The 27727-nt window shown below is 39.1% G+C and overlaps 1 protein-coding gene across 6 annotated transcripts in view; it reads right to left on the reverse strand.

The window, feature by feature from the left end:
• MTMR3 (myotubularin related protein 3) overlaps nt 1-27727 on the reverse strand; it is a 126495-nt gene that overhangs the window by 43123 nt on the left and 55645 nt on the right. For 5 of the 6 annotated variants that reach the window (XM_061141565.1, XM_061141562.1, XM_061141564.1 and 2 more), the window contains 4 exons: nt 19789-19841; nt 16965-17050; nt 6822-6911; nt 6306-6422 (listed from right to left, as the gene is read on the reverse strand). In XM_061141565.1, coding sequence (XP_060997548.1) covers nt 6306-6422; nt 6822-6911; nt 16965-16967 — 210 coding nt within the window. In that variant the 5' untranslated portion in view covers nt 16968-17050; nt 19789-19841. Of the gene's footprint in view, nt 1-6305; nt 6423-6821; nt 6912-16964; nt 17051-19788; nt 19842-27727 lie in introns of those variants that run through there. The other variant, XM_061141569.1, reaches the window with a different exon arrangement.

The raw sequence follows: 27727 nt of genomic DNA on the forward strand, positions 1-27727 counted from the left end.
AACACACTGTGGGTTATCTGGGTTCTAACAATTTAAAAACCAGTCAGAAGAAAATGGTCACAGGTTAAAGACCCAAATTCTTTATGGCTCACTTCTGGTATTTACAACGTACTCTTCCAACATGGGTTTTCAGAAGCCTCCTCTGATTTATGAATGCTAAGGCCAAAGGGCATCGTTAACAATAACCTTCTGATGCTTGGAGAGCAACAAAGATTTTCAATGTACAACAGTTAGGCAATGTAAAAAATGTAGGAAATGCTAAGGAAGGTGTTTCCAGGTATACTTCCAGCTTGTTCCTAAGAAGCATTAACAGACCAGTCTAGAAATGGGAGTTTTAACATCCTTTTAAATACTAACGTTGTCTTTACTTCTGGTTGAAATTCAGGTTACATTTTTTGAAGGTCACAATTCCATCTGCTCATGGGACTATGGGGCTTTACTCCACTCCACAAATTGTCCTCATGTACACAAAACCACTAGAACTTTCTCTAATATGAGGAAAGAGACTCATGCAGAGAGGACACACTTTGCTGACTTGCAAGGTGAGCATCTGACACTCAAAAACAGTTTGTTCCAAGCACAGGTGCAACAACCGCCTACAATTCTCATGCTACTTACTGGGATTTCAGAAGCAGCAGACTGAGAGGCTGTCTATTGAATTACACAACAAAAATCATTTTAAAATTTCATTATCTTCACTTGAACACTTACTTGTTTGTAAATTAGCTGAGCAAAGAAATATACCTATACATATGTAAAAATACAGTTTGGGAAAAGCACAGAATAGGAGCAATTCATACCTTAAATGCTACAACTGAACTATACTACAGAGGTTCTTTACCCTAGAAACTGGAAATTTGATATAATGTATGTGCATTACAATAACGATATAATTCAATATGCTGTGAGGTTAAGAGAATATATATCAGACAGCTATTTAAAGCTTGATGGTATAAGTCATTTAAGAGTTAAATGCATTCATTTGAAAACATACAAAATGATGCAAATCGGAGCATGCCACAATACATACTGACACATCTGGGTTTTGATGGCTGATATATGTTTGATTTAGATATAGTAACTTTTAGGGGAGGGGTCTCTTAATATGACAGATTTTACTGAAATACTCATCTGCTGAGGGAGGACCAGAGTAGGAGGAGCCATTGTTTCCTGGAGTAACCACAGGTTTTAGGAGCCTAGCACTGTGATGTGATTAACTTATTTGTACAAAGAAGCCCTAGTCTCTCCCAATCTGAATTACTTAAAATCACTGCAACTACAAAATACTTTTGCACAACCATCTTTCAGTGCAAAGCCATTATCTTGGGCTTTTAAAAAAAAAGACAGGCAGACTCTGTGCCTTAGAGGGTTATCATGCTAAATGGAAAACACTTTTTGGTGAAGAAATGGGTTCACAAGTTAAAAACAAGGGTAAATTTTCTTAAGCACTGTATCTCAATCACAGTTGGGGGACCAACAATTCCAGTAAACAATCTATCATACAGCTACTGTTAGAGAAAAAGATGATGCAGGCTTATTTACACAGAAGTATGATTTAAAAGAGGGAGGTGGGAGGGGGGATCGGGATGGGGAATACGTGTAAATCTATGGCTGATTCATATCAATGTATGACAAAACCCACTGAAATGTTGTGAAGTAATTAGCCTCCAACTAATAATAAATAAATAAATAAATAAATAAATAAAAGGAGCTTTAAACCCAGAGAAGATTTTTAAATGGTCTAATATCTATTTCAAACCCATTATTAACTTCAATTCACTTAATATTTACTGAATACAATGGCACAAGTAAACACATTGGATTCTAAAGATACAAAGATGAACAAACAAAAAATTACAACATATCTGGTAAAAGTTGTTAAAGTGTGTTCAAGACACAGAAAAAGCCAGAAGAGAGGGTAATAAACTGTCAGGGAGGGAACTGGGACTGAGAAAGGCTTCACAGAAGAATATTATCACCTGAATTGGGTTTTGACAGATGAAGAAAAGTTCCTTGGGTAGGAGAAGAGAGAACTCAGAGGTGTAAGGTATGTCTGAGAGTCCAAAGAGGGTGGTTTCACTAATACAAAGGGGAGAAGGGGAAAGAGAGGGAAACAGAAAAGCCATAAAGGACCAAGGATCACATCACTCAGGGTGACACCACGTTAAGTAATTTCACTTTAGAAGTAATCAAGAAAAACTGAAGGCTTTTAGGTTGGTGAATGACATGATCCAATCCACGTGCTCTCTCCAACAGATCCTTTACCCCAATAGATCTAAAAATAGTCTCTGAAATACTTGGCCATAAACCAAAAAGCTGAGAGACAGGACTGCAGGAAAAAATGCAATGATACGAAACTACATTATCTCCACATGTAATTTAATTTTCACCAATTCTAGACATTTAAACACAAAATTAAATTGGGTAATTCTACTAAATATTGCTGTCATTATTTCCACAGTAGCTAGTAGGATCTGGCTGCTGGGATGTTATAGGAGATTCCATCCTGTCACCTCTTATCAGGGCCACTCAATTCCAAACGGACCCTTCTGAACAGCGGCACATTATATGAAAGCGCAACATGTCTCTTGCCTTGATGAATCCAGTGTGTATTTTTAGCTGACAGACAGAAAACTAAGACAAGAGCTGTGATCATAGCCCAAATCTACAAGCAAGAAGAATTTAGGCCACAGTGATTCCTAGATGTAAATGCCTAACTGCACAGAGTACTAATAAATACTAAAATTATAAATGCCAACCACAAAGAAAATGTCAGCCATTTGAGTCTTGACAAGGAAAAAATATGATGAAGGAATTGGTTAACTTTTGGATGACTGAGTAAAACAACTTTCTAAGAATCCCAAAATGAGCTCCCAAACACACTATCTGAATGAAGGGACAGTCCTGAGCTTTTGTAAGATGTCACAGGACACTCCTCTGTGGTAGACCCAAAGCACAAAGAGCCAAAACACTGTTCAGTGAGGAAAAAAGAAGGCATCCATTTGGTTAAAATACATGAACTTTGGCATTTTTGTGCTGAAAGACAAGTTTACTGAAAAATATTAAGGATGGCAATAGTGCTAGAAGACCCAGTTCACTGAGAATACCCTTTTAATTGAAAAGGGTAAATGCACTCAAAAGTTGAGAGCTTTCCCTCTCTTCAGCAATACACAGTACATTATGCAAATAAACATTTTATTTAACATCTATACTTTTACCACTAAGAAGCCATAAGAGTCACTTCATCCTGTAACAGAAGCCTGCACTGAACTCAAAGTACATCTCATCGTTTGACGTTGCTGTTCAGTCCCTAAGTTAGGTCCAGCTCTTTGCGTCCCCCCTACAGCAAGCCAGGCTTTCCTGTCCTACACTATCTCCTGGAGTTCACTCAAATTCATGTTCATGGGGTAGGTGATACTATCTAACCATCTCATGCTCTACCGCCCTCTTGTCCTTTTGCTTTCAATCTTTCCCAGCATCAGGGTCTTTTTCAACGAGTCAGCTCTTTGCCATCAGATGGCGAAAGTACTTCAGCATCAGTCCTTCCAATGAATATTCAGGGTTGACTTCCTTTAGGATGGACTGTTTTGATCTCCTTGCAGTCCAAGAGACTATCAAGAATCTTCTCCACCACCACAATTCGAAAGCATCAACTCTTCAGTGCTCAGCCTTCTTTATGGTCCTGCTCTCACATCCATACGTGACTACTGGAAAAACCATAGCTTTCACTATACAGACCTTTGTTGGAAAAGTGATGTTTCCACTTTTTAGTACGCTACTTAGGTTTGTCATACATTTCCTTCCAAGGACAAGTGTCTTTTAATTTCATGGCTGCAGTCACCATCCACAGTGATTTTAGGACGAAAATAAAATCTGTCACTGTTTCCACTTTTTCCCCTTCTGTTTGCTATGAAATGATGGGACCTGATGCCATGATCTTATTGAGTGTTGAGTTTTAAACCAGCTTTTCCACCCTCATCAAGAGGCTCTTTAGTTCCTCTTTGCTTTCTGCCATTAGAGTAGTATCATCTGCATTTCTGAGACTGTGCAATCTTGACTTCAGCTTGTGATTCACCCACCTTAGCATTTCGCATGATTACTCTGCATACAAGTTAAATGAACAGGGTGACAATATACAGACTTACCATACTCCTGTCCCAATTTTGAACCTATAAGCTGTTCCATGTAGGGTTCTAACTGTTGTTCCTTAACCCATATACAGGTTTCTCAGGAGACAGGTTATGGTAGTCTGGTATTCACATCTCTAAGACTTTTCCAGTTTGTTGTGATCCACACAGTCAAAGGCTTTAGCATACTCAATGAAGCAGATGTTTTTTCTAGAATTCCCTTGTTTTCTCTATGTGCTTAGTTGCCCAGGCATGTCCAACTCTTTGCAACTCCACGGACTGTAGCCCACCAGGTTCCTCTGTCCGTGGGGATTCCCCAGGCAAGAATACTGGAGTGGGTTGCCATGCCATCTTCAGGCTATCTTCCCAATCCAGGGATTGAACCCAGGTCTCCCACATTGCAGGAGGACTCTTTACCGTCTGAGCCAGCAGGGAAGCCCTGCTTTCTCTATGATTCAACAAATGTTGACAATTTGATCTCTGGTCCTCTGCCTTTTCTAAACCCAACTTGTTTATCTGGAAGTTCTCGGTTCATGTACTGAAGCCTAGCTTGAAAGACTTTGAGCATAACCTTACCAGCATACAAAATGAGCACAACTGTACTATAGCTTGGACATTCTTTGGCATTGCCCTTCTTTGGGACTGGAATGAAAATTGAGCTTTTCCAGTCCTGTGGCCATTGCTGAGTTTTCCAAATTTGCTGACATACTGAGTACAGCACTTTAACTGCATCATCTTTTAGGATTTTAAACAACTCAGCTGGAATTCCATCACCTCCACTAGCTTTGTTCATAGTGATGCTTCCTAAGGCCCACTTAACTTCATATTCCAGGTTGTCTGGCTCTAGGTGATGTGACCACACCACTGTGGTTATCTGGGTGATTAAGAACTTTTTTGTATAGTTCTTTTGTGTATTCTTGCCACATCTTCTTAATCTCTTCTGTTTCTGTTAGGTTCTTACCATTTCTGTCCTTTAGCCTGTGCATCTTTGCATGAAATGTTCCCTTGATATCTCCAGTTTTCTTGAAGAGATCGCTAGTCTTTTCCATTCTGTTGTTTTCCTCTACTTCTTTGTATTGTGCATTTGAGAAGGTCTCGTGTCTCCTTGCTATTCTCTGGAATTCTTCATTCAGTTAGGTAAATCTTTCCCTTTCTCCTTTGCTTTTTGCTTCTCTTCTTTCCTCAGCTATTTGTAAAGCTTCTTCAGACAACCACTTTTCCTCCTTGCATTTCTTTTTCTTTGGGGTGGTTTTGGTCACTGTCTCCTGTACAATGTTATAAACCTCTGTCTATAGATATTCGTCACCTCGACTGCACAATCATAAGGGATTTGATTTAGGAGGTGGTGCTAGTGGTAAAGAACCTGCCTGCCAATGCAGGAGAAGTAAAAGATGCAGATTCGACCCCTGGGTTGGGAAGATGCCCTGAAGAAGGAAATGGCAACCCACTCTAGTAGTCATGCCTGGAGAATCCCCTCGACAGAGGAGCCTGGTGGGCTACAGACCACAGGGTCGCTCAGAGTTGGACATGACTTAAGTGACTTAACGCATACCTGAATGGCCTAGTGGTTTTCCCTACTTTTTTCAGTTTAAGACTGAATTTTGCAGTAAGGAGCTCATGATTTGAGCCACAGTCAGCTCCAAGTCTTGTTTTTGTTGACTGTACAGAGCTTCTTCATCTTCGGCTACAAAGAATATAATCAATCCAATTTTGGTATTGACCCTCTGGTGATGTCCATGAGTAAAGTCATCTCCCTGTGTTGTTGGAAAAGGGTGTTTGCTATTACCACTGTGCTTTCTTGACAAAACTGTTACCATTTGACATTAAGGTCTAGGAAATTCTTTCAACTGATGCAGTCGGTAACTGCTAAAAATTGAGGAATAAAAGCCTACACAGTTTCTGCACCATTACAAATCTTAATGATACAGCATTACCAACTGCAAATCATGCAGTGTTACTAAACAATGGACACCTCAGTTGACAACTACATGTATCATTTTACATCAAGCATTAAGAGCTGCTTGCTAATGTAGTGTCCCCAGTGCTTAAATTGAGAAAAAAGCAGAGTACACAACGTTTTCATGCTAAACTCTATATAACACTCCAATGTAAGAAACGGAAGGTTTTTTCCTTCCTTTCTCCACCTACTCTAGTGGAAGAACAGCTGACGGCACTTACGTTAACAAGAGACTCCTTGAACTTGATGTGAAGTCTGTAATTAGAAAGGGCGATGACGGCGTCCTCAGCACGGCCCACATACTCTGTGCTCTCTCCATGCAGTTCAAGGAAAGGAACCTTCAAGGGAAGGAGAAACCCTTCAGAGCTCTGAGCAGTAACGCAAAGTCCTTAAACACAGGTCAGGTGAACGGACTACACACACTCGCTCCAGACAGCACACAGATGGGCACGGGACCTGAAGAGGACGGGTGTACACCCACAAGATTCAAAACACCTAGTTATTCACATTTAAGACTAAAGAAGAAATGACACAGACATGACCACCTCAGTGGGAAAGTCTTTCTAACAGAGATGTTTTCCAGCATACATTTCTATCATGTGTGTGGTTTAGGGAAAAAATACATTTCTCTAATATGTATTCCTAGATGCAGTGCATTACTTCAATCCACTGGCTCTGTGACATTGTTACTATGATGCTTAATACTTGTTTCACAATCAGAAGTGGCCTGGGATTACCTGAAGATTCTCATCCTCCCGGATAAGCTGCTTCCTGGGAAAGATCTGATTGGCTTGGATGCACTCAAGGCTGTGCCGGGTCTCTTCATCCTGGAAAAACCCCAAATGTTTAAATAATTTCAAAGCTCCTACTCCATGTTTGGTTTTTCTGCCATGTCTAGTAGCATAATCACAAAATCCAGGTGCCTCTAAATGGAACACACACCACTACCAAAGAAAGTCAAAGAGGTTAAGAACATTTCTATTAAGTGCTAATAAGTTGCTAGTATATTACTTTTAAGAGAAACTAAGATCTAGTGGCTTTTTTCTCTTAAGTTATAACCTTTATTTGTAAAAGATGCATTCTGAATTATTATTATTTAAGAATGAAATGATGTGATCAATGTCTGGAATTTGACTCAAAACATTTGGAGGGGGAAGGGTAACAAGAAAGTGAATGGAGCATAAATGAAACAACTGTCCACGAGGGGACTGATACATGGAATTTTAAGTGAGAGTTCACTATATCTCAGTGTCTACTCTGGTTATATGGGAACTTTCCATAACAAAGCTGTTTTCTTTTCAATGTAAACTTAAGAACTGAATCCTCAAACTGAAAACATGTGTGTAAACCACTACCCCTAGTTTAATCTTTGTATTACATATTTATTTCTATTAAGACAATCTCAAAAGATAATAAATTATAATCTAAATGGCACTTGAACTAATCATAATTTACATAAAAACAGTCTTTTACATTATAAATTTGTATGATATTCAAAGATCAGGGGGAAAACCAATCTATTGGAAAGTCCAGGGGTAAATTATGATGAAATCTATTTACACAGCAAATTTTATAAGAGCAATAGCAATTTTAAACATAAATCCTAATAGTATGGTTCTCAAAATGTGATCTGCAGATTCTGAGACCCTTTCAAGGCCTCTATGAGGTCAAAACCACAGTCACAATACTACTAAGACTTTCTTTTAATACTAAGCCTTTTTTCTCTGCATTGACATTTGTACAAACAGCATAGAGAGACTCAGTGAGTAAACCTGCTGGCCCCTTAGTATAATCTAGCAGTGGCACTTTGAATGTACTTGGTAACAAGTAAGAGAAAAACGATCAATTTTATTACATTCTGATCCTTAAGTCTTTTTCTTTTTTTTTGTTTTTAAAGAAGAAATAGGGACTTCCCTGGTGGTCCAGTGGTTGAGACTCTAAACTCCCAATGGAGGGAGCATGGTTTCAATCCCTGGTTGGGGAACTAAGCTCCCACATGCTGCATGTCCAATAAATATAAAAAATAAAATATTAAAAAATAAAGAGGAAATACCCATGAAAGCCTTTTGCTGCACACTGAAGTGTTATGGTTGTCTCAAGGTAAAGCACCTGTGCAACTGTTTCAGTTACAAGCTGAACTAGCAACTTATTTTGCAAATGAATGAGCACCATTTGCAACTGAAAAGAACAACTGACTATGGTAATTTGGACTTCAGTAGATCTTTTGACATAAGTTACCAGTGATGAAGTTTTAATGAGAAAATTTCAATTTTGGAAAGTCTATCATCTGCCACAAGGAACTTTACAGCTTTCCAGTACCAAATACTTTTCTGATATGACCAGTGGCAATACTACCAACTGTGATTTTTAAAAGAAATTTTACTGCAAAATTTGTCTACCTTTGGAAGATCTGCATTCCTCATTTTCTCACTATTCATTATTTTCAAAATGACCCATTCATGATGTTACAAAATCATGCATGGATAAAAGATCCATTTAAAGTGCAAGACAACTGATGGTTTTAACATAATACAAAAAGTTCACTGACATGACTTCAAATTCCACACTGTAACTAACCTTCAAAGAACTAACACTTGTCAAGTTTTGATGTGTAATAGAAGAATACAGACAACTACCTGGAAAAACTTAAAGTACTCTTTCATTTAACTTCTGAGTAAGGCTGGATTTACTTCATTTATTTCAAAAAATACACTGTAACAAATTGGATGCAGATGTAGATATGAGAACCTAGCTATCATCTATTAAGCCAAATATTTTTTCAAAAACTGTAAAAATGTAAAACAATGTCACTCTTTTTACATTAATTATTGCTGGATAAGAAAAACATTACTTTTCATTAAAAATGTTATGGGAAATTGGTATTGTTATTTTTAAAATGAATTTATGAACATTTTAAGGGTTTCTCAGCTTTGACTTCTAAATCAAATCCCTTACGATTATACAGTGGAAGTAACAAATAGATTCAAGGGATCAGATCTGATAGAGTGCCTGAAGAACTAAGGACGGAGGTTCATGACACTGTACAGAAGACAGTGATCAAGACCATCCCCAAGAAAAAGAAATGCAAAAGGGCAAAATGGTTGTCTAAGGAAGCCTTACAAATAGCTATGAAAAGAAAAGCAGTGAAAGGCAAAGGAGAAAAGGAAAGATATGCCCATCTGAACGCAGAGTTCCAAAGAATAGCAAGGAAAAAGATAAGAAAGCCTGCCTCAGTGATCAACACAAAGAAACAGAGGAAAACAATAGAATGGTAAAGACTAGAGATCTCTTCAGGAAAATTAGAGATACCAAGAGAATTTTTCACACAAAGATGGGCAATAAAGGACAGAAACTGACAATGAAGGACAGAAAAGGTATGGACCTAACAGAAGCAGAAGATACTAAGAAGAGGTGGCAAGAATATACAGAAGAACTATACAAAAAAGATCTTCACGATCCAGATAATCACGATTATGTGATCACAACCGTAGAGTCAGACATTCTGAAATGCAAAGTCAAGTGGGCCTTAGGAAGCATCGCTAGGAACAAAGCTAATGGAGGCGATGGAATTCCAGCTGAGCTATTTCAAATCCTAAAAGATCGATGCTATGAAAGTGCTGCACTCAATATGCCAGCAAATTTGGAAAATTCAGCAGTGGCCACAGGACTGGAAAAGGTCAGTTTTCATTCCAATCCCAAAGAAAGTCAATGCCAAAGAATGCTCAAACTATTGCACAACTGCACTCATCTCACACGTTAGTAAAGTAATGCTCAAAATTCTCCAAGTCAGTGAACCGTGAACTTCCAGATGTTCAAGCTGGTTTTAGAAAAGACAGAGGAACCAGAGATCAAATTGCCAACATCGAAAAAGCAAGTGAGTTCGAGAAAAACATCTACTTCTGCTTTATTGGCTATGCCAAAGCCTATGACTGTGTGGCTCACAACAAACTGTGGAAAATTCTTCAAGAGATGGGAATACCAGACCACATTACCTGCCTCCTGAGAAATCTGTATGCATGTCAAGAAGCAACAGTTAGAGCTGGACATGGAACAACAGACTGGTTCCAAATCAGTAAAGGAGTACATCAAGGCTATATGCTGTCACCCTGCTTATTTAACTTATATGCAGAGTACATCATGGGAAACGCTGGGCTGGATGAAGCACAAGCTGAAATCAAGACTGCCAGGAGAAACAGCAATAACCTCAGATATGCAGATGACACCACCCTTATGGCAGAAAGTGAAGAAGAACTAAAGAGCCTCTTGACGAAAGTGAAAGAGGAGAGTGAAAAAGTTGGCTTAAAGCTCAACATTCAGAAAACTAAGATCATGGCATCCAGTCCCATCACTTCATGGCAAAGAGACGGGGAAACAGTGACAGGTTTTATTTTCTTGGGCTCCAAAATCACTGCAGATGGTGACTGCAGCCATGAAATTAAAAGACACTTACTCCTTGAAAGAAAAGTTCTGACCAACCTAGACAGCATATTAAAAAGCAGAGACGTTACTTTGCCAACAAAGGTCCATCTAGTCAAAGCTGTGGTTTTTCCAGTAGTCACGTATGGATTGTGACAGTTGGACTATAAAGAAAGCTGAGCACCGAAGCATTGATGCTTTTGAACTGTGGTGCTGGAGAAGACTCTTGAGAGTCCCTTGGACTGCAGGGAGATCCGACCAGTCCATCCTAGAGGAGATCGGTCCTGAACGTTCGTTGCAAGGACCGATGCTGAAGCTGAAGCTCCTACACTTTGGCCACCGGATGCAATGAACTGACTCATTGGAAAAGACCCTGATGCTGGGAAAGAATGAAGGTAGGAGAAGAAGGGGACAAGAGAGGATGAGATGATTGGATGACATTACTGACTCAAGGGACATGAGTTTTGAGTAAACTCTGGGAGTTGGTGATGGACAGGGAGGCCTAGCGTGCTGCAGTCCATGGGGTTGCAATGAGTTGGACATAACTGAGCGACTGAACTGAACTGATAGTTAAGTACAGACAGAAACACCCTACATACACAAAAGCTCTTCGGGGTCCTCAAGAAATCAAGAATGTAAAAAGAGGTCCTCAGACCAAAGACTTTGAGAATTGCTGCTCCTCTATATTCTACTACCAGACACATTCATCCTTCAGTATCTGAGGGGGGACTGGTTCCAGGATACACACCTCTCCCATGGACACTCAAATCCCTATCATAAACAGGTTTATAGTATTTAATGGGCTTTCCTGGTGGCTCAAATGATAAAGAATCTGCCTGCAATGCAGAAGACCCAGGTTCGATCCCTAGGCTGGGAAGATCCTCTGGAGAAGGAAATGGCTACCCACTTCAGTATTCTTGCTTGGAGAATTTCATGGACCCAGGAGCCTGGCCAGCTACAGTCCATGGGGCCACAAAGAGTCAGACACGACTGAGCAACTAACACTTTCACTTTCATATAGTGTTGGGGTCCTTTAATGGACTGGAACCTGGTGGTCCAGAGTAGATGATGAGAAAGTGAAAGAAGGAAAGAGGCTAATATTCCCAGCGTTATGTTAGGGGAAGCACGCTGATTGAAACCGCCCATCCTGGCCAGGCACCATAGTAACCGTCTGCATGAGCTGTTTTACAAGAGTAGGTCCTGGTAAGGAATAGGGAACTAATAAGGCTCCACCAACCACAAGAGTTCAGGAAAGGTCAAAAGGAGACACCACCTGTCCGACCACCTCCCAGAATCCTTCTCTCTGGCATCCATCTTGGCTGAACAAGGCGTGCACCACCAGGAAGGACCCTGAGTCAGAATGATTGGCTAAAGACAACCCAGAAACTAATCCCATCACCATAAACCCCGAGACTGCCAGCCATGTGACAGAGCAGTCCTCCTGGGTCCCCTTACCTTACTGCTCTCCACCTGGGTGCCCTTTCCCAATAAAATTTCTTGCTTTGCCAGCACATGTGTTTCCTCGGACAATCCATTTCCAAATGTTAGACAAGAGCCCAGTTTTGAGCCCTGGAAGGGGTCCCCCCTTCCTGCAACAGTTACGCAGCCAGCTTTCGCGTTCCAAGGAATGAGCCAGAAAGAGAGAGAGATACAGACAGACAGATAGACAGACAGACACGGGGACCCAAGCTCTGATGGAGCAAAGGTGTTTTAATCAACATGGTGTGGGCATATATACTGTCTTACAAGGTAGTTATTCTCAGCAAAGATAAAGATTAAAATTCCAGACTTACAAAACATAAGGTGATCCATATTAAAGATAGAGAATTGTAAACAATCACTTTTACCGTATGGTTCATAAGAAGGAAGAGGGTACTTATCACTGCATTGAAAAACTAACAAAGGAAATGCCTGGATTCCTCAGCCCGGGAGAGGGTATCTGCACATACTCCATGACCATCGCCGATCACGCGTGAAGCCTGTCACTAAGTAAATGCTCCCTGACAATACAGTATCTACACATACTCCATGACCATCACAGATCACACGTGAAGCCTGTCACTACGTAAATGCTCCCTGACAACACAGTATCTGCACATACTCCACAACCATCGCAGATCACGCGTGAAGCCTGTCACTAAGTAAATGCTGCGTAAGAGAGCTGCTGGTGCACATCACAACCACGTTAGTCACGTCGCGTCCCTGAGGCTGCTACGTATTCACCATCATTGTCAAAAAGCATAGCTGAGAATCATAATTTCAAAAGCAAAAGTATAAAAATCTATTCAGTTATTTATACTATAGCAATAAATAAATTAACAGTTTAATGAAGTTAGTGCGTTTTAGTCAGGTTGATATGATGTGGCTTGGAGCCTCCAAAAATAAAACTACCTACAGTGAACAAAGAATGGCTCCACTCCTATAAACTAAAATATCTTGTTAGATATAGAGTTCTGAGTCAGTCAGTTCCATTTTATTCCATTCCACTCATGTCCTCTGAAGTCAATGATGTGGTGAAGGAACAGGGACACACATTATTTGAAAGGAACTCATTTTCTCTATAAATGTTAGAATTGGTTAAAAAGGCAAAAAGCTATTTCCATTCTTAAGAGAAAGTTCTTGACTTAAAGAACACCAAGTATTTACACTCAGAACTAAAGAGAAACGATAGGAAAAACCTTGGATTTAGGACTATTTTTCTCAAAAACCAATAGAGGATAGGCAGGAAAAGTGAGAAACACTGGGGGCGGGGAAGCCTTTTAAAAATTATCACATAAAAGTACATTGTAAACATGCTTACTCAGCATCACATTAACTTTTTAAACTCACCTAAACACATAAGGGGGCTTCCCTGGTTGCTCAGAGGTAAAGCACCCTCTTGCCAATGTAGGAGACACAGGTTCAATCCCTAGGTCGCAAGATCCCCAGGAGTAGGAAATGGCAACCCACTCCAGTATTCTCACCTGGGAAATCCCATGGACAGAGGAGCATGGCAGGCTTCAACTGATGGAGTCACAAAGAGTTGGACAAGATTTAGCAACTAAACAACTACAACAGAACACTTTCATTCTCTTAAAGATCATTTCACAGATCATTGTTTAAGTGATTCCCTAACTAGATTTTTACTGACCTATAAATAGTGTAGAATTAAAATAATATAGCACGCTTTAAAAAAAAAAAAAACCTAGAGAAGCTATTTACCAATTCATTTTTGCTGGCATATTCACTTGCATGCTAATCCAGGCCAATGTATATAACCTACGTAATTACTGAAAACTGAAACTGGAACGAACGACTTTTCAACAAATGAGAATTTGGCCAGCAAGACCAGAACATAAAGAAATAATTTTTTACAGTCAAATAAAAGATAAGATCTTTTTATAAGACTGTCCCAGTACACATTACATGTACGGCTTCTGAAATGATTCTCCCCCTTGTATATAAAAATGCCTTTAGTTCCCAAGGATTAAAATAGACTAATCCTAATCCTGAGAGTTGAACTATCAAGAAAGTTGAGTGCTGAAGAATTGATGCTTTTACACTGTGGTGTTGGAGAAGACTCTTGAGAGTCCCTTGGACAGCAAGGAGATCCAACCAGTCCATCCTAAAGGAAATCAGTCCTGAATATTCATTGGAAGGTCTGATGCTGAAGCTGAAACTCCAAGACTTTGGCCACCTGATGCGAAGAACTGACTCATTTGAAAAGACCCTGATGCCGGGAAAGATTGAAGGCAGGAGGAGAAGGGGACGACAGAGGATGAGATGGTTGGAGGTCATCACCGACTCAATGGACAGGAGTTTGAGTAAACTCTGGGAGTTGGTGACGGACAGGGAGGCCTGGCATGCTGCAGTCCATGGGGTCACAAAGAGTCGGACACAACTAAGTGAATGAACTAAACTGAGGATAGACTATTTATTGACTTTGCAAGAAGAATGGTAAAAATATTACTTAGCTAAACATAAGCTGAATCAACTGCCTAATTTATTATGGTTACTGAGTTTCATAGGGAAAAGGGAGGCCAAATTTGAGATGGCTGATAGAGAAGAGCTGGAAGGAGACAAAGTCAAGGAAGAGAAAAAGTCTGACAAGTGTTAGCCTGTTAAGAGCCTTGAAAACAAATTTCTCCTGGCTGGCTACAAGCAGTAGTTTACTAGGACAAGAGAAAGAGATATAATCCACATGGTCAATTTCCTGATATCGCTGAGGAACACCGGGAATGGTCAGATCGCATACTTTTTAATCCCCACCAGCTCCATGTGGGGTCACTATAAAATCTTGAAAACAGATCAGTCACCACAATTCCAGGCTAACTTCTGCTGCCTGATAAACTATGCAGGTAACACAAGTCAGTCTATAAGTCAGGGGGAAGTCAACATTAAATGTAAGTATTTAAAGAACATAGGGAGTAGAGGCTAACCAGTGGAAATGTCTATAAACTAAATTTATATATAAATGTTGCATGATTTTTTAAAAAAAATTACTCTTTAGAGTCACATATGTGTAGAAATATTTAAATAACAAATGTAAAAGTTAAAGTGATTATCAGTCTTATTGTCAATTTTAGTTACCATTCTTAAGACTGGCATTAAAAGTCATCAAAAATAAAAATTTCTGTTGATATAATGTTTGTGATTTCTTTCAACAAAATCCAAAGAGGTGGGGGTGGGGAGTCAGAAGAAACAAGTGTGGTCATGAACTGATTACTGCATCTGGCTGATGCCTATGTGGGGCTTATGAGAGTTCATCACACTATTTTCAATTTGCATAGGCTTGAGATCTTCCATAATGAAACATAAAAACATTTTCCTAATGCTTAACCTCCCCAAAAGATCTCAACCTCATTCAAGAATTTTTTAAAAGTATGAAAGGATGATATTCAAGAAAAACCAGTGCTTCAGAATTCTCTACACAGAAAAATAAGGATTAAGAACATGTAATCAAAATGCTAAAACAGAAAATATTAATTAATACTACTTAAACCAATGGTTCAACAATTTGCAAAGTGTTAGGTAGCTAGTAAAAAACCATTAGGAGTCCAACGAGTCAACAAGGAAAAATGTTTAATTCATTTAGTGAAATAAGCAAAACAGAAATTTAATTATGTTTTAATTCCAACTACATGAACTATACATAGGCACATAAACTAGTTAGACAGGAATACAACTATGGGCTTTGGTGGAAGAATTATAAATGAGTACATCTAAAAACTTATTATAAAGCTGCTTAATGAAAGATTTTTTTTTAAGACACATGGTCACACTGGCTCCCTGAACACTGTGTGCAAACACGCAAGCACACGCACACACACCCATCTCCAGAGCACACCAGGAAGGCTGTCTGCAGGCACCAGAGCCGCCGGCAGCACCGAGCAGGGGCCACGCCGCGGTGGCTGTGCGGGATGAGGGAAGGACATTTCAGTACACAACAGAGCTGCTTTCATAAGCCCATCATCTGCGATTCACTAGCACCGGCATACATATCATATAAATAATAGGCAAACACTTTTTCAATTCATTAAAAACTCATGAAAACCAATAAAATAATACAGTATAAAGAAAAGCTCGTCAGTACTTGGGTATAGGATACATCAGAAAGCCGTTGTGCCCATAAACTAAGAAAAAAACTGGCAAAGATTAAAGATGACAGCAGTTACCTTCCTCATTTTAATGACACTTCTATACAACTAGTGTTTTTGGTTTTAGTTTGTTTTTAATTTTGAATGGCATTTTTCACCCATGTTCCTAATGATGCTTGAAATTAACATGGCCTTCTCAATTCCTTCTTTGTGCGCCAGCATGAAACAGTTTGGAACCAGCAAATATCACCAAGGTAGAAGCAGAACAATATTACAGAGGACCATTTCTTTCTTAAGCCTTGAAGCACTGTTTACATATTTTCGGGACTGATAGAAATGTAGCTGGCTCATTGCTCCCACTTCTCTGCCTAAAGTGGGTCCTAAACGGCCCACAAGTCACTGAAAGACACTCATTTAAGTCACAGGTGCAGGCAGGGGTTGTGCAGAGCTACTTCATCTTCTTTGGGATAAAAACAATGTTAAAGAGGAAAAACAGGGAAGACAGGGGACTGCTTTCATCCAGAAAGGCAAATTCATAAAGAATATGGTCTACAACGCAACACATACACACAGAGGACAGCTTCTTACTGTATCTTCCTTCCCAGAAAAGAAATAAGAAACCTGAAGTCCAAGAAACATTTGGTCTTGAATCTATTTACACTACCTGACTGAAAAGAGAGAATATCTAACTCACACGATTAAAGTGAATAGAAGCAAAACTGCTCTAAGACACTAGAATACTCAAATTATTACTAGTGATACTAAATAAACAATAAAAGAAAACAGACAAGAGAGTTCTGAGGACGGGTAACTATAAACTTACTAGTATTCACTTAACTGTCAAGACAGAGTTCAAGTCTAATTGTCTTGTTATTTCTTTGTACTTACCATGACAGGAGGCCCAGATTAGGAGGAGAGATCTCCGTCCCTTCTTCAGTATCTTGGCAAGCCTTTTCTTTCCTTTATGCCTGGAACTTGGCAGGGGGGAAAGGACAAAATTGGTAACTTTCCCATGTGCGTGCTAAGTTGCTTCACTCATGTCTGACTCTGTGCAATCCTACGGACTGTAGCCCACCAGGCTCCTCTGCCCATGGAATTCTCCAGGCAAAAATACTGGAGGGGGTTGCCATGCCTTCCTCCAGGGGATGGTCCCAACCCAGAGATCGAGCCAGCATCTTGTGCATCTACTCCATTGGTGGGGGTTCTTTGCCACTAGCGCTACCTGGGAAGCCCAATTTCCCATTTGGCCATACCCTAATTAAAGGAACTGCATATACAAGGACCTAAAGACTTGACCAAAGTCAGCCAAGAAAAAGCTGAGAATCACCCAGCCAATCCACTAGTCAAATCCAAACTCCTTTAAAGGATTGTGAAAATCATCCTGACTATAACCTATTTGAGCAAAAAAAGTTGCAAAGGCTCATGCTCCTAAAGTTGACAGTAATATGAAAACTATTATAAACCTTAGATGAAAATAATAAAGCAATAATTAAAACCAACCTGCAAATGCAAATACAGTATAACAACAATATAATTCTTACAATATTATATAGCATGTTTTTGTAAATTCCGTAAATTCAAAATGGATCTCCCCATCGGTGGGAAGCAAACTGATTTAGTAAACAAAACATGAAAGAAAAAAGCATTTTACCCCAATATCCTATGCTCAGTGAAAACCCAAACTGTGCTAATACCTTTACCTGGTTTTCACAAACAACTATAATAGTGGGGGAGGAATACCTAACAAGAAACTCAGGCTAGTAAGAACACTATCACTTTAATAAGTAGCTTTCTAAAAAAAATACATATATATAAAATAGATACATTACATGCAAAGCCAGCATTTCTAGTTCACTAAACTTCTACAAATACAGTATATTTTTGGAAGTCTGGGATTCAATATCCAAAGCAAATGCTTTAGCATCAATGAAAGTGAGGGAACAGAGGCCATCAAAGAAGTAGCAGGGCCCAGGGCCTTATGCAGTTGTGATCGAAGTATGGTATGAGGTGACGTAAAGGATGGCTCTGGCTGTAGGGTGGGAACAGACTAGACTGAAATTGCACTCATCTCACACGCTAGTACAGTAATGCCCAAAATTCACCAAGCCAGTCTTCAGCAATATGTGAACCATGAACTTCCAGATGTTCAAGCTGGTTTTAGAAAAGGCAGAAACAGATCAAATTGCCAAAATCCACTGGATCACTGAAAAAGCAACAGAGTTCCAGAAAAACATCTATTTCTGCTTTATTGACTACACCAAAGCCTTCGACTGTGTGGACCACAATAAACTGTGGAAAATTCTGAAAGAGATGGGAATACAAGACCACCTGACCTGCCTCTTGAGAAACCTGTATGCAGGTCAGGAAGCAACAGTTAGAACTGGACATGGAACAACAGACTGGTTCCAAATAGGAAAAGGAGTACATCAAGGCTGTATATTGTCACCCTGCTTATTTAACTTATATGCAGAGTACATCATGAGAAACGCTGGGCTGGAGGAAGCACAAGCTGGAATCAAGATTGCCGGGAGAAATATCAATAACCTCAGATATGCAGATGACACCACCCTTATGGCAGAAAGTGAAGAACTACAAAAGAGCCTCTAGATGAAAGTGAAAGTGGAGAGTGAAAAACCTGGTTTAAAGCTCAACATTCAGAAAACTAAGATCATGGCATCCGGTACCATCACTTCATGGGAAATAGATGGGCAAATAGGGGAAATAGTGTTAGACTTTATTTTGGGGGGCTCCAAAATCACTGCAGATGGTGACTGCAGCCATGAAATTTAAAAGACGCTTACTCCTTAGAAGGAAAGTTATGACCAACCTAGACAGCATATTAAAAAGCAGAGACATTACTTTGTCAACAAAGGCCCATCTCGTCAAGGCTATGGTTTTTTCAGTAGTCAGGTTTGGATGTGAGAGTTGGACTATAGAGAAAGCTGAGTGCCGAAGGATTGATGCTTTTGAACTGTGGTGTTGGAGAAGACTCTTGAGAGTCCATTGGACTGCAGGGAGATCCAACCAGTCCATCCTAAAGGAGATCAGTCCTGAGTGTTCATTGGAAGGACTGATGTCGAAGCTGAAATTCCAATACTTTGGCCACCTGATGCGAAGAGCTGACTTATTGGAAAAGACCCTGATACTAGGAAAGACTGAGGGCAGGAGGAGAAGGGGACAACAGAGGATGAGATGGTTGGATGGCATCCCCGACTCAATGGACATGAGTTTGGGCAAACTCCAGGAGTTGGTGATGGACAGGGAGGCCTGGCGTGCTGGGGTTCATGGGGTAGCAAAGAGTCAGACATGAAGTGAACTGAACTGAAGTCTAGTAACAAAGCCTTGATTTTCACACAGATTTAACAATTTAAGAAAACTCAAAGTAAGAATGAAGTTTCAATTTAAAAGAACATCATGTTTAAAACTATTTTAAACAAAAGATTAAGGCTACAACTCATTTAATCTCAACGTTAATACAAGTTTCTAGGCACAGCATATTACACTACGGCACAATTACATATGGGAAATAATCCGGCTTGAGTCCTGATGGTGGGGAGACCACCAAATTTTAAGATTTAACATATAAGTGAACATACAAGAGTTCACCTAAATGTCCACTAACAGGGCCCCAAAATTAATCTGCCAATTGTCTTTTGCAGCCTCAAAACAGCAGAGTGTAGTAAGGGGTGAAGGGTAGGGGGAACAAACTTACCAAATGAAGTTTGTCTGAAGAACTTTTTCTATTTGAAGGTTTCACAAGAAAATCTGCAGAAGAAAAACCAGTAGTTTAACAATGACAAATATCCTAAGTATCAAGTTAAGCCACTTAGATCTTCCCACAAGGCTTTTCTCTGCAAGTTGTTATGCCATGACAATACATTATTTTTTAAATTGCTACAATGTGAACTACTTAGTCCACCACGTTTTAGAATGTTTAATTGTGCAAAACGGGCCAATTCAGGCCTTAGCACGCCTTTAGAAACTGCAGAACCATACAGACAGAAGTTTCCAAGAACCTACAAATACTCCTCTTTAAGAGTTTTGCTCTGTCAATCTAACATCATTTCTGATGGCTTCTCAGGTAAACCTCTGCCACTAAAGGAACAAGTACTTTCAAAAATTAAGAAAATCACAGGAGATCTAGACACGGACTTGGGAGTTGAAGGTAATTGGTACACATTATTGGCTTCTACCAAAGGATCTTTTGTGTGTGAGAAAAAAAAGATGAGAAGAGGAAAGTGTAGTCTAAACACAAAGAACTCCTGTCACAAAGAGGCAACAATCTGACCCTTACAGAGATAAAAGACCTCGTCAATCTACTATTTAATCATTAAGTCATGTCCAACTCTAGCTACCCTATGAACTGTAGCCCCCCAGGCTCCTCTGTCCATGGAGGCCCCCAGGCCAACAATACTGGAGTGGGTGGCCATTTCCTCCTCCAGGGGAATCTTCCAATCTAGGAATCAAACCCAGGTCTTCCACATTGCAGGTGGATTTCCTTTGTAAAGACTTCTCTCAGTATTTGCAGACAACTTATCCTTTCGAGATGTTTATGTGACATAAAGTCACATATATGAACAAGACTGCACAAAATACCAAAGTCTTAAAATCAAGGAGTCAGTCAACATTTTGCATTATTCCCATAACCTCTGAAAACACTTTTTATACAAGAACCATAAAAGAGGAGGCTAAATATGTAATTATAAAATGTTCTAACCATTTCACAAGAAGTTATTTTTGTCTCCCAGTAACTTTTAAATTTTATAACTCAGGCTGGGCCACATTAACAACATGCTCTACAGGAAAAAAGGCTATTCATAATTTGCAACTTGAGATACAAATCGTATTAGTATCAATATTGGTTCTGTTGTTTAATGAGGTACAACACAGTAGAGCAGGAAAGTTTAAAGGTTTTAAATCTGCAGGAACTTTTCTTGCTAAAACATAATTTTTGCTTAGTATTTGAAGATTGAAATACAAATTACAATTATTTTCATTCATTTTTCCTTTATACTACAGTAAGGGTATTATTTTTTTAAATTATGTCTGTAGGTACACTGTATCATCTATGAACTTTATTTACGATATTAAAACACTTGTCAAAAAGAACAGATGCTGGGTCTATTTGTCCTTAGCTGTTAAAAAACAACCAGGTAAGACAATGTATCAGTATACGATGGCACATTTCACGTAAGAACTAAATGCCAAGCAACAGTGAGACATTTCATTGTAAACCTTGTAGTACTCTGATACTTCTTGGTAACTCCAATGACATGCAAGTGCTCAGAGTTCAGAGAAAGAGACAACCAGGGAGTCATCACAGGAGGTGGAAAATGACTCAGTCTTACAGATTAGGTGGAATTTAAATAAAAAGAAAGAGGGGGAGGTAAGCCAAGTGAGGCTGGATACTAATACCGCAGTGGGAAGAAAACACATTTTTGAGCAACAGAGAGTAGGTTAGAATACCAATCATCTTCAGGGAAATGAGACTAAAAAGACAGCACACACTGTGGGCCTTGAATGCCAGGCTAAGGAGTCTAGATTTCACTCGATGGCATAAAACCAAAAGCTTCAAGAGCAGGAGATTAATAACACCAAAGTGGTTGTATCAGAAAGCAGCAAGCAGGATGGTTTGGAGGGGGAAAGTCACTTACAATGTTTCCAGACTAGTAGTTCAGATATGAACTGCTAAGGGCCCAATATCTTAATGATAGTAAAAACGCAGAGGCACCAACAAAGTGAGTGGAAAACTTTAATTGCTTAAGCTTGGTAATTAAGTAGGAACGATAAAAGGAGGCAGAGCAAGTTGGCAGAGATAACTGCAAAATTCTAAGCCCTGTGGTGACCAGGAAAAGTATGGTTTTGTTAAGAACTGAAGGGCAGCTTCCAAGGAAGCAACACCAGATAGGATATATTGGCTTTAAAGGTGGGCTTTATCCCAGGAATGCAAGGATTCTTCAATATCCGCAAATCAATCAATGTAATACACCACATTAACAAATTGAAAGATAAAAACCATATGATTATCTCAATAGATGCAGAGAAAGCCTTTGACAAAATTCAACACTCATTTATGATTAAAACCCTCCAAAAAGCAGGAATAGAAGGAACATACCTCAACATAATAAAAGCTATATATGACAAACCCACAGCAAGCATCACCCTCAATGGTGAAAAATTGAAAGCATTTCCCCTGAAATCAGGAACAAGACAAGGGTGCCCACTCTCACCACTACTATTCAACATAGTGTTGGAAGTTTTGGCCACAGCAATCAGAGCAGAAAAAGAAGTAAAAGGAATCCAGATAGGAAAAGAAGAAGTGAAACTCTCACTGTTTGCAGATGACATGATCCTCTACATAGAAAACCCTAAAGACTCTACCAGAAAATTACTAGAGGTAATCAATGAATATAGTAAAGTTGCAGGATATAAAATTAACACACAGAAATCCCTTGCATTCCTATATACTAACAATGAAAAAACAGAAAGAGAAATTAAGGAAACAATACCATTCACCATTGCAACAAAAAGAATAAAATACTTAGGAGTATATCTACCTAAAGAAACAAAAGACCTATACATAGAAAACTATAAAACACTGATGAAAGAAATCAAAGAGGACACAAACAGATGGAGAAACATACCGTGTTCATGGATTGGAAGAATCAATATTGTCAAAATGGCTATTCTACCCAAAGCAGTCTATAGATTCAATGCAATCCCTATCAAGCTACCAACGGTATTTTTCACAGAACTAGACCAAAGAATCTCACAATTTGTATGGAAATACAAAAAAACCTCGAATAGCCAAAGTAATCTTGAGAAAGAAGAATGGAACTGGAGGAATCAACCTGCCTGACTTCAGACTCTACTACAAAGCCACAGTCATCAAGACAGTATGGTACTGGCACAAAGACAGAAATATAGATCAATGGAACAGAATAGAAAGCCCAGAGATAAATCCACGAACCTATGGACACCTTATCTTCGACAAAGGAGGCAAGGATATACAATGGAAAAAAGACAACCTCTTTAACAAGTGGTGCTGGGAAAACTGGTCAACCACTTGTAAAAGAATGAAACTAGAACACTTTCTAACACCATACACAAAAATAAACTCAAAATGGATTAAAGATCTAAATGTAAGACCAGAAACTATAAAACTCCTAGAGGAGAACATAGGCAAAACACTCTCCGACATAAATCACAGCAAGATCCTCTATGACCCACCTCCCAGAATATTGGAAATAAAAGCAAAACTAAACAAATGGGACCTAATGAAACTTAAAAGCTTTTGCACTACAAAGGAAACTATAAGTAAGGTGAAAAGACAGCCCTCAGATTGGGAGAAAATAATAGCAAATGAAGAAACAGACAAAGGATTAATCTCAAAAATATACAAGCAACTCCTGAAGCTCAATTCCAGAAAAATAAATGACCCAATCAAAAAATGGGCCAAAGAACTAAACAGACATTTCTCCAAAGAAGACATACAGATGGCTAACAAACACATGAAAAGATGCTCAACATCACTCATTATCAGAGAAATGCAAATCAAAACCACAATGAGGTACCATTACATGCCAGTCAGGATGGCTGCTATCCAAAAGTCTACAAGCAATAAATGCTGGAGAGGGTGTGGAGAAAAGGGAACCCTCTTACACTGTTGGTGGGAATGCAAACTAGTACAGCTGCTATGGAAAACAGTGTGGAGATTTCTTAAAAAACTGGAAATAGAACTGCCATATGACCCAGCAATCCCACTTCTGGGCATACACACTGAGGAAACCAGATCTGAAAGAGACACGTGCACCCCAATGTTCATCGCAGCACTGTTTATAATAGCCAGGACATGGAAGCAACCTAGATGCCCATCAGCAGATGAATGGATAAGGAAGCTGTGGTACATATACACCATGGAATATTACTCAGCCATTAAAAAGAATTCATTTGAACCAGTCCTAATGAGATGGATGAAGCTGGAGCCCCTTATACAGAGTGAAGTAAGCCAGAAAGATAAAGAACATTACAGCATACTAACACATATATATGGAATTTAGAAAGATGGTAATGTTAACCCTATATGCAAAACAGAAAAAGAGACACAGAAATACAGAACAGACTTTTGAACTCTCTGGGAGAAGGCGAGGGTGGGATGTTTCGAGAGGAATCGGGTGGAGAGGGAGGTGGGAGCGGGGATTGGGATGGGGAAGACGTGTAAATCCATGGCTGATTCATATCAATGTATGACAAAACCCACTGAAATGTTGTGAAGTAATTAGACTCCAACTAATAAAAAAATTTAAAAAATAAATAAATAAAATAAATAAATAAATAAATAAAGGTGGCCTCACAAGAAAATGTATGTCCAGCCAGTAATTAGGGGTAAAATGGGATTAGATTCAGGAGACAGGTCAAATCTAGGGGTAAGAATGAACTGACGGTGTTCCATTTATTTCAAAGAAATTACTATCTACTACAAGAATCATCTGACATAGTTTCAGAAATTACTTGGTAATTTATTCTGTCAAAGATAGGAGAAGTCCATTAATACAAAACTGTGGAAAGCTTCCAGAGGTGTAAAGCTCCAAGACATGGACCAAGCAACAGGACGACTCAACAAAAGGCTCAGGCAGGCCTGCTTCAAGGCCAGCGATGACCCCTCGTACCACAACCAACACCCTCTTAGTTGGAAACAAGTACGCCACTGTGAAACACTGCCAACCAAACTTTAAACACTGCCCATGGCTCTTCAGACTATCTGCCAGATAAAGGCCGTGTAGAGTAAGAAAGAAGGAAGCTCTCTGGTGCCACAAGCTGCTGTCTCATGAACTCAGACAGTATCCCATGATACCAGTCATGCATTTGAAGAGGTAGAATGTAAAGTGGTTATGTTAAATCTAAGCAATAACCTAAAGCGTCTAAGAACATGGATTCTTAAGCACATTCAGCACTGATGAACAGCACTGATGAACAACCTGGGCAGCAATGTGGAGCAAGAGTTAATGATGGTCACTTTTACGTTCCATCTGGGGAGTAGTAAGGGGGAAAAAAAAACCTTTCGAAGTTACTTGATGGGCTATGGTTTTTCCAGTGGTCATGAATGGATATGAGAGTTGGACTATAAAGAAAGCTGAGCACTGAAGAATTGATGCTTTTGAACTGTGGTGTTGGAGAAGACTCTCGAGAGTCCCTTGGACTGCAAGGAGATCCAACCAGTCCATCCTAAAGGAGATGTTCATTGGAAGGACTGATGCTGAAGCTGAAACTCCAATACTTTGGCCACCTGATGCGAAGAGTTGACTCATTGGAAAAGACCCTGATGCTGGGAAAAATTGAGGGTGGGAGGAGAAGGGGATGACAGAGGACGAGATGGCTGGACAGCATCACCGACTCGATGGACATGAGTTTGGGTGGACTCCAGGAGTTGGTGATGAACAGGGAGGCCTGGCGTGCTGTGGTTCATGGGGTCACAAAGACTCGGACACAACTGAGCGACTGAACTGAATTGAACTAAGAGGGCAAATTGTTTACAATCATGTAATATACTATGGATAGAATTTTATCTACTTTAAGAGGAAACTAAACAAAAAACAGACATACTTATTAAGCGCTAAAATACAAGATATTACTGTACACAAGGTCCTTCAGGAAGATAATGAGAAAATGATTAAGAGGAAGGGCATGGAGGTCACGAGAAGGCTATTAAGGAATGGACACCTACATGGAACAGTCTGTCATCATCTTAGGCCACTACTATATCAGCTTCAACAAGGGCAAAGAGGCACACCAATCTGGACCATTTCTATAATAAAACAAGGGAATCTAAACTACAAAAATCAATTAGACTAAACCAAATACACGAGGAAAACTTAAGAGACTCAAGTCAGTACTCCTATAATATGGATGGAGGGGTGGGACTCAGGGGAAGAAAGGGTAGTTAAAGCAGCACTTTTTGGGCTCCGGTATGTTTTAAACTTCAAAAGAAAAAAAGAAGCATTTTTCCCCCCACTTTCAAATGCAAGAATAATTGAGAGTTCAAAACTTTAAGAAGACAACACTGAGTAATTTTAAAAGAATCTTTTATTTTCACTATATGTGAAAGAAATGGCTTTTCTTGCACATGTATTGCATAGTAAGAAACACTGACAGTAAAACTTGAGTGTGGAGGCAAAATAAAGTAATTAAATGAGTCATTTTTAAGAAGTGACTTACAACTGTGACCACTTTGGGCGAGCTTTTCAGTTTCTCAGTGTTTTCCCCATTTATGCCTAGTAACTTTTTGGATATCTGATGGATGACATGACCTTCCCAAACTAGGATTCCATGGCATGTTGGGGAGATTATTCCACGGTGGGGAGATGATTTAATCACTCATAAATCCCAAAACTTATCAGCTGAGTAAAACTACTGTGGTTTGGTCTTACTCCCCATACAATATCCCAACCCTCAAGTTTTCTAAAACGTTTGCTGCTGAAGTCAACTATAAACTAAAATAGAAACCAAGAAGCAGTTCAAAAGGCATGGCTGAATGCTCTCAGTTGGGACTTCCCCCCTACTTATAAGGATCATGTTTTTAAAAAAAGTAAAACAAACAAACAAAAACTAAATGTAAAACTGAGTCAGTGTCCTGGCGCAGTGACACTTCCAAACGATATTAATTTATTTTAAAAAAAAACTAAAAGATGCTGTATGTCTTTTCCACCTCTTTCAAAAACATTAAAGTCTGTATGTTTACAGGGATCCAGACACAAATTCATGATCAGAGTATGCATTCCTCTGCCAGCTGTAGGATATAGATAAGCAGTTAAAATATTATCATTTCCTAAGCAAAAAAACAACCATCTTCTTGAAAAACAAAAATCCAGTGAATTGTCCAGAAATTGCCAGATGAACTCCATATTATAATCTCAATTCTGCATCAAAGAGCAATAAGTCTCTTGAACCAGCAATATTTACGGCAATGTTCACTCTAACAAGTTCTGTTTCAGTAGATAATAACCAAATATCAATCTTGTATAATTCTGTGGATACATTAGTAGTACAAGAGTGTGGTTCATTCTATCAGGTTTGTTTGTTTGTTTTTAATGTGGAAAAGTTCTGAATACACTCCTCAAAGGAGGTGCTGCAACAGACAGAATTTCAGTTACTGATCAATACTTAAGATCATATGTCTTCATTTAAGTCACTCAAACATTGACAGCTGCTTTTTCCAAACGGAACCCCAAAATGTGAGGTGTCAAAAGCAAAGAAATTTGTGCTCTAGTGTTTTTAGATATTAAGATCTGACTGCATTTCAGATGTACCTTTTTGCTTTTCACATCTCAAGAAGGCAAAAGGAAGCCCTGACCACCTTCTCAGAAAGATCAACTGTGATCAAACCAACTTTAGGAAATTTGATTTGTACCTTTTAAAATCACTTATTTCTTACAAGTGTTTCCCTTTTAAACTTACTCCTTACACAAAAGATAGGAAGAGGGGAAGCATAAATCATACATGATGTCTCTTTTAAATTCATACATGATGTCTTGGTGAAGACATTTTCTTTTTTTCCTCTTTTTTATTTTTTAAATTATGCAAGTATGATAACACATTTACTGGAAACTTGGAAAATACAGAACAAAGTTACATATAGTTCACTATTACAATTA

The sequence above is a fragment of the Dama dama genome, chromosome 5 (genome assembly GCF_033118175.1).
Source record: "Dama dama isolate Ldn47 chromosome 5, ASM3311817v1, whole genome shotgun sequence".
NCBI lineage: Eukaryota > Metazoa > Chordata > Mammalia > Artiodactyla > Cervidae > Dama > Dama dama.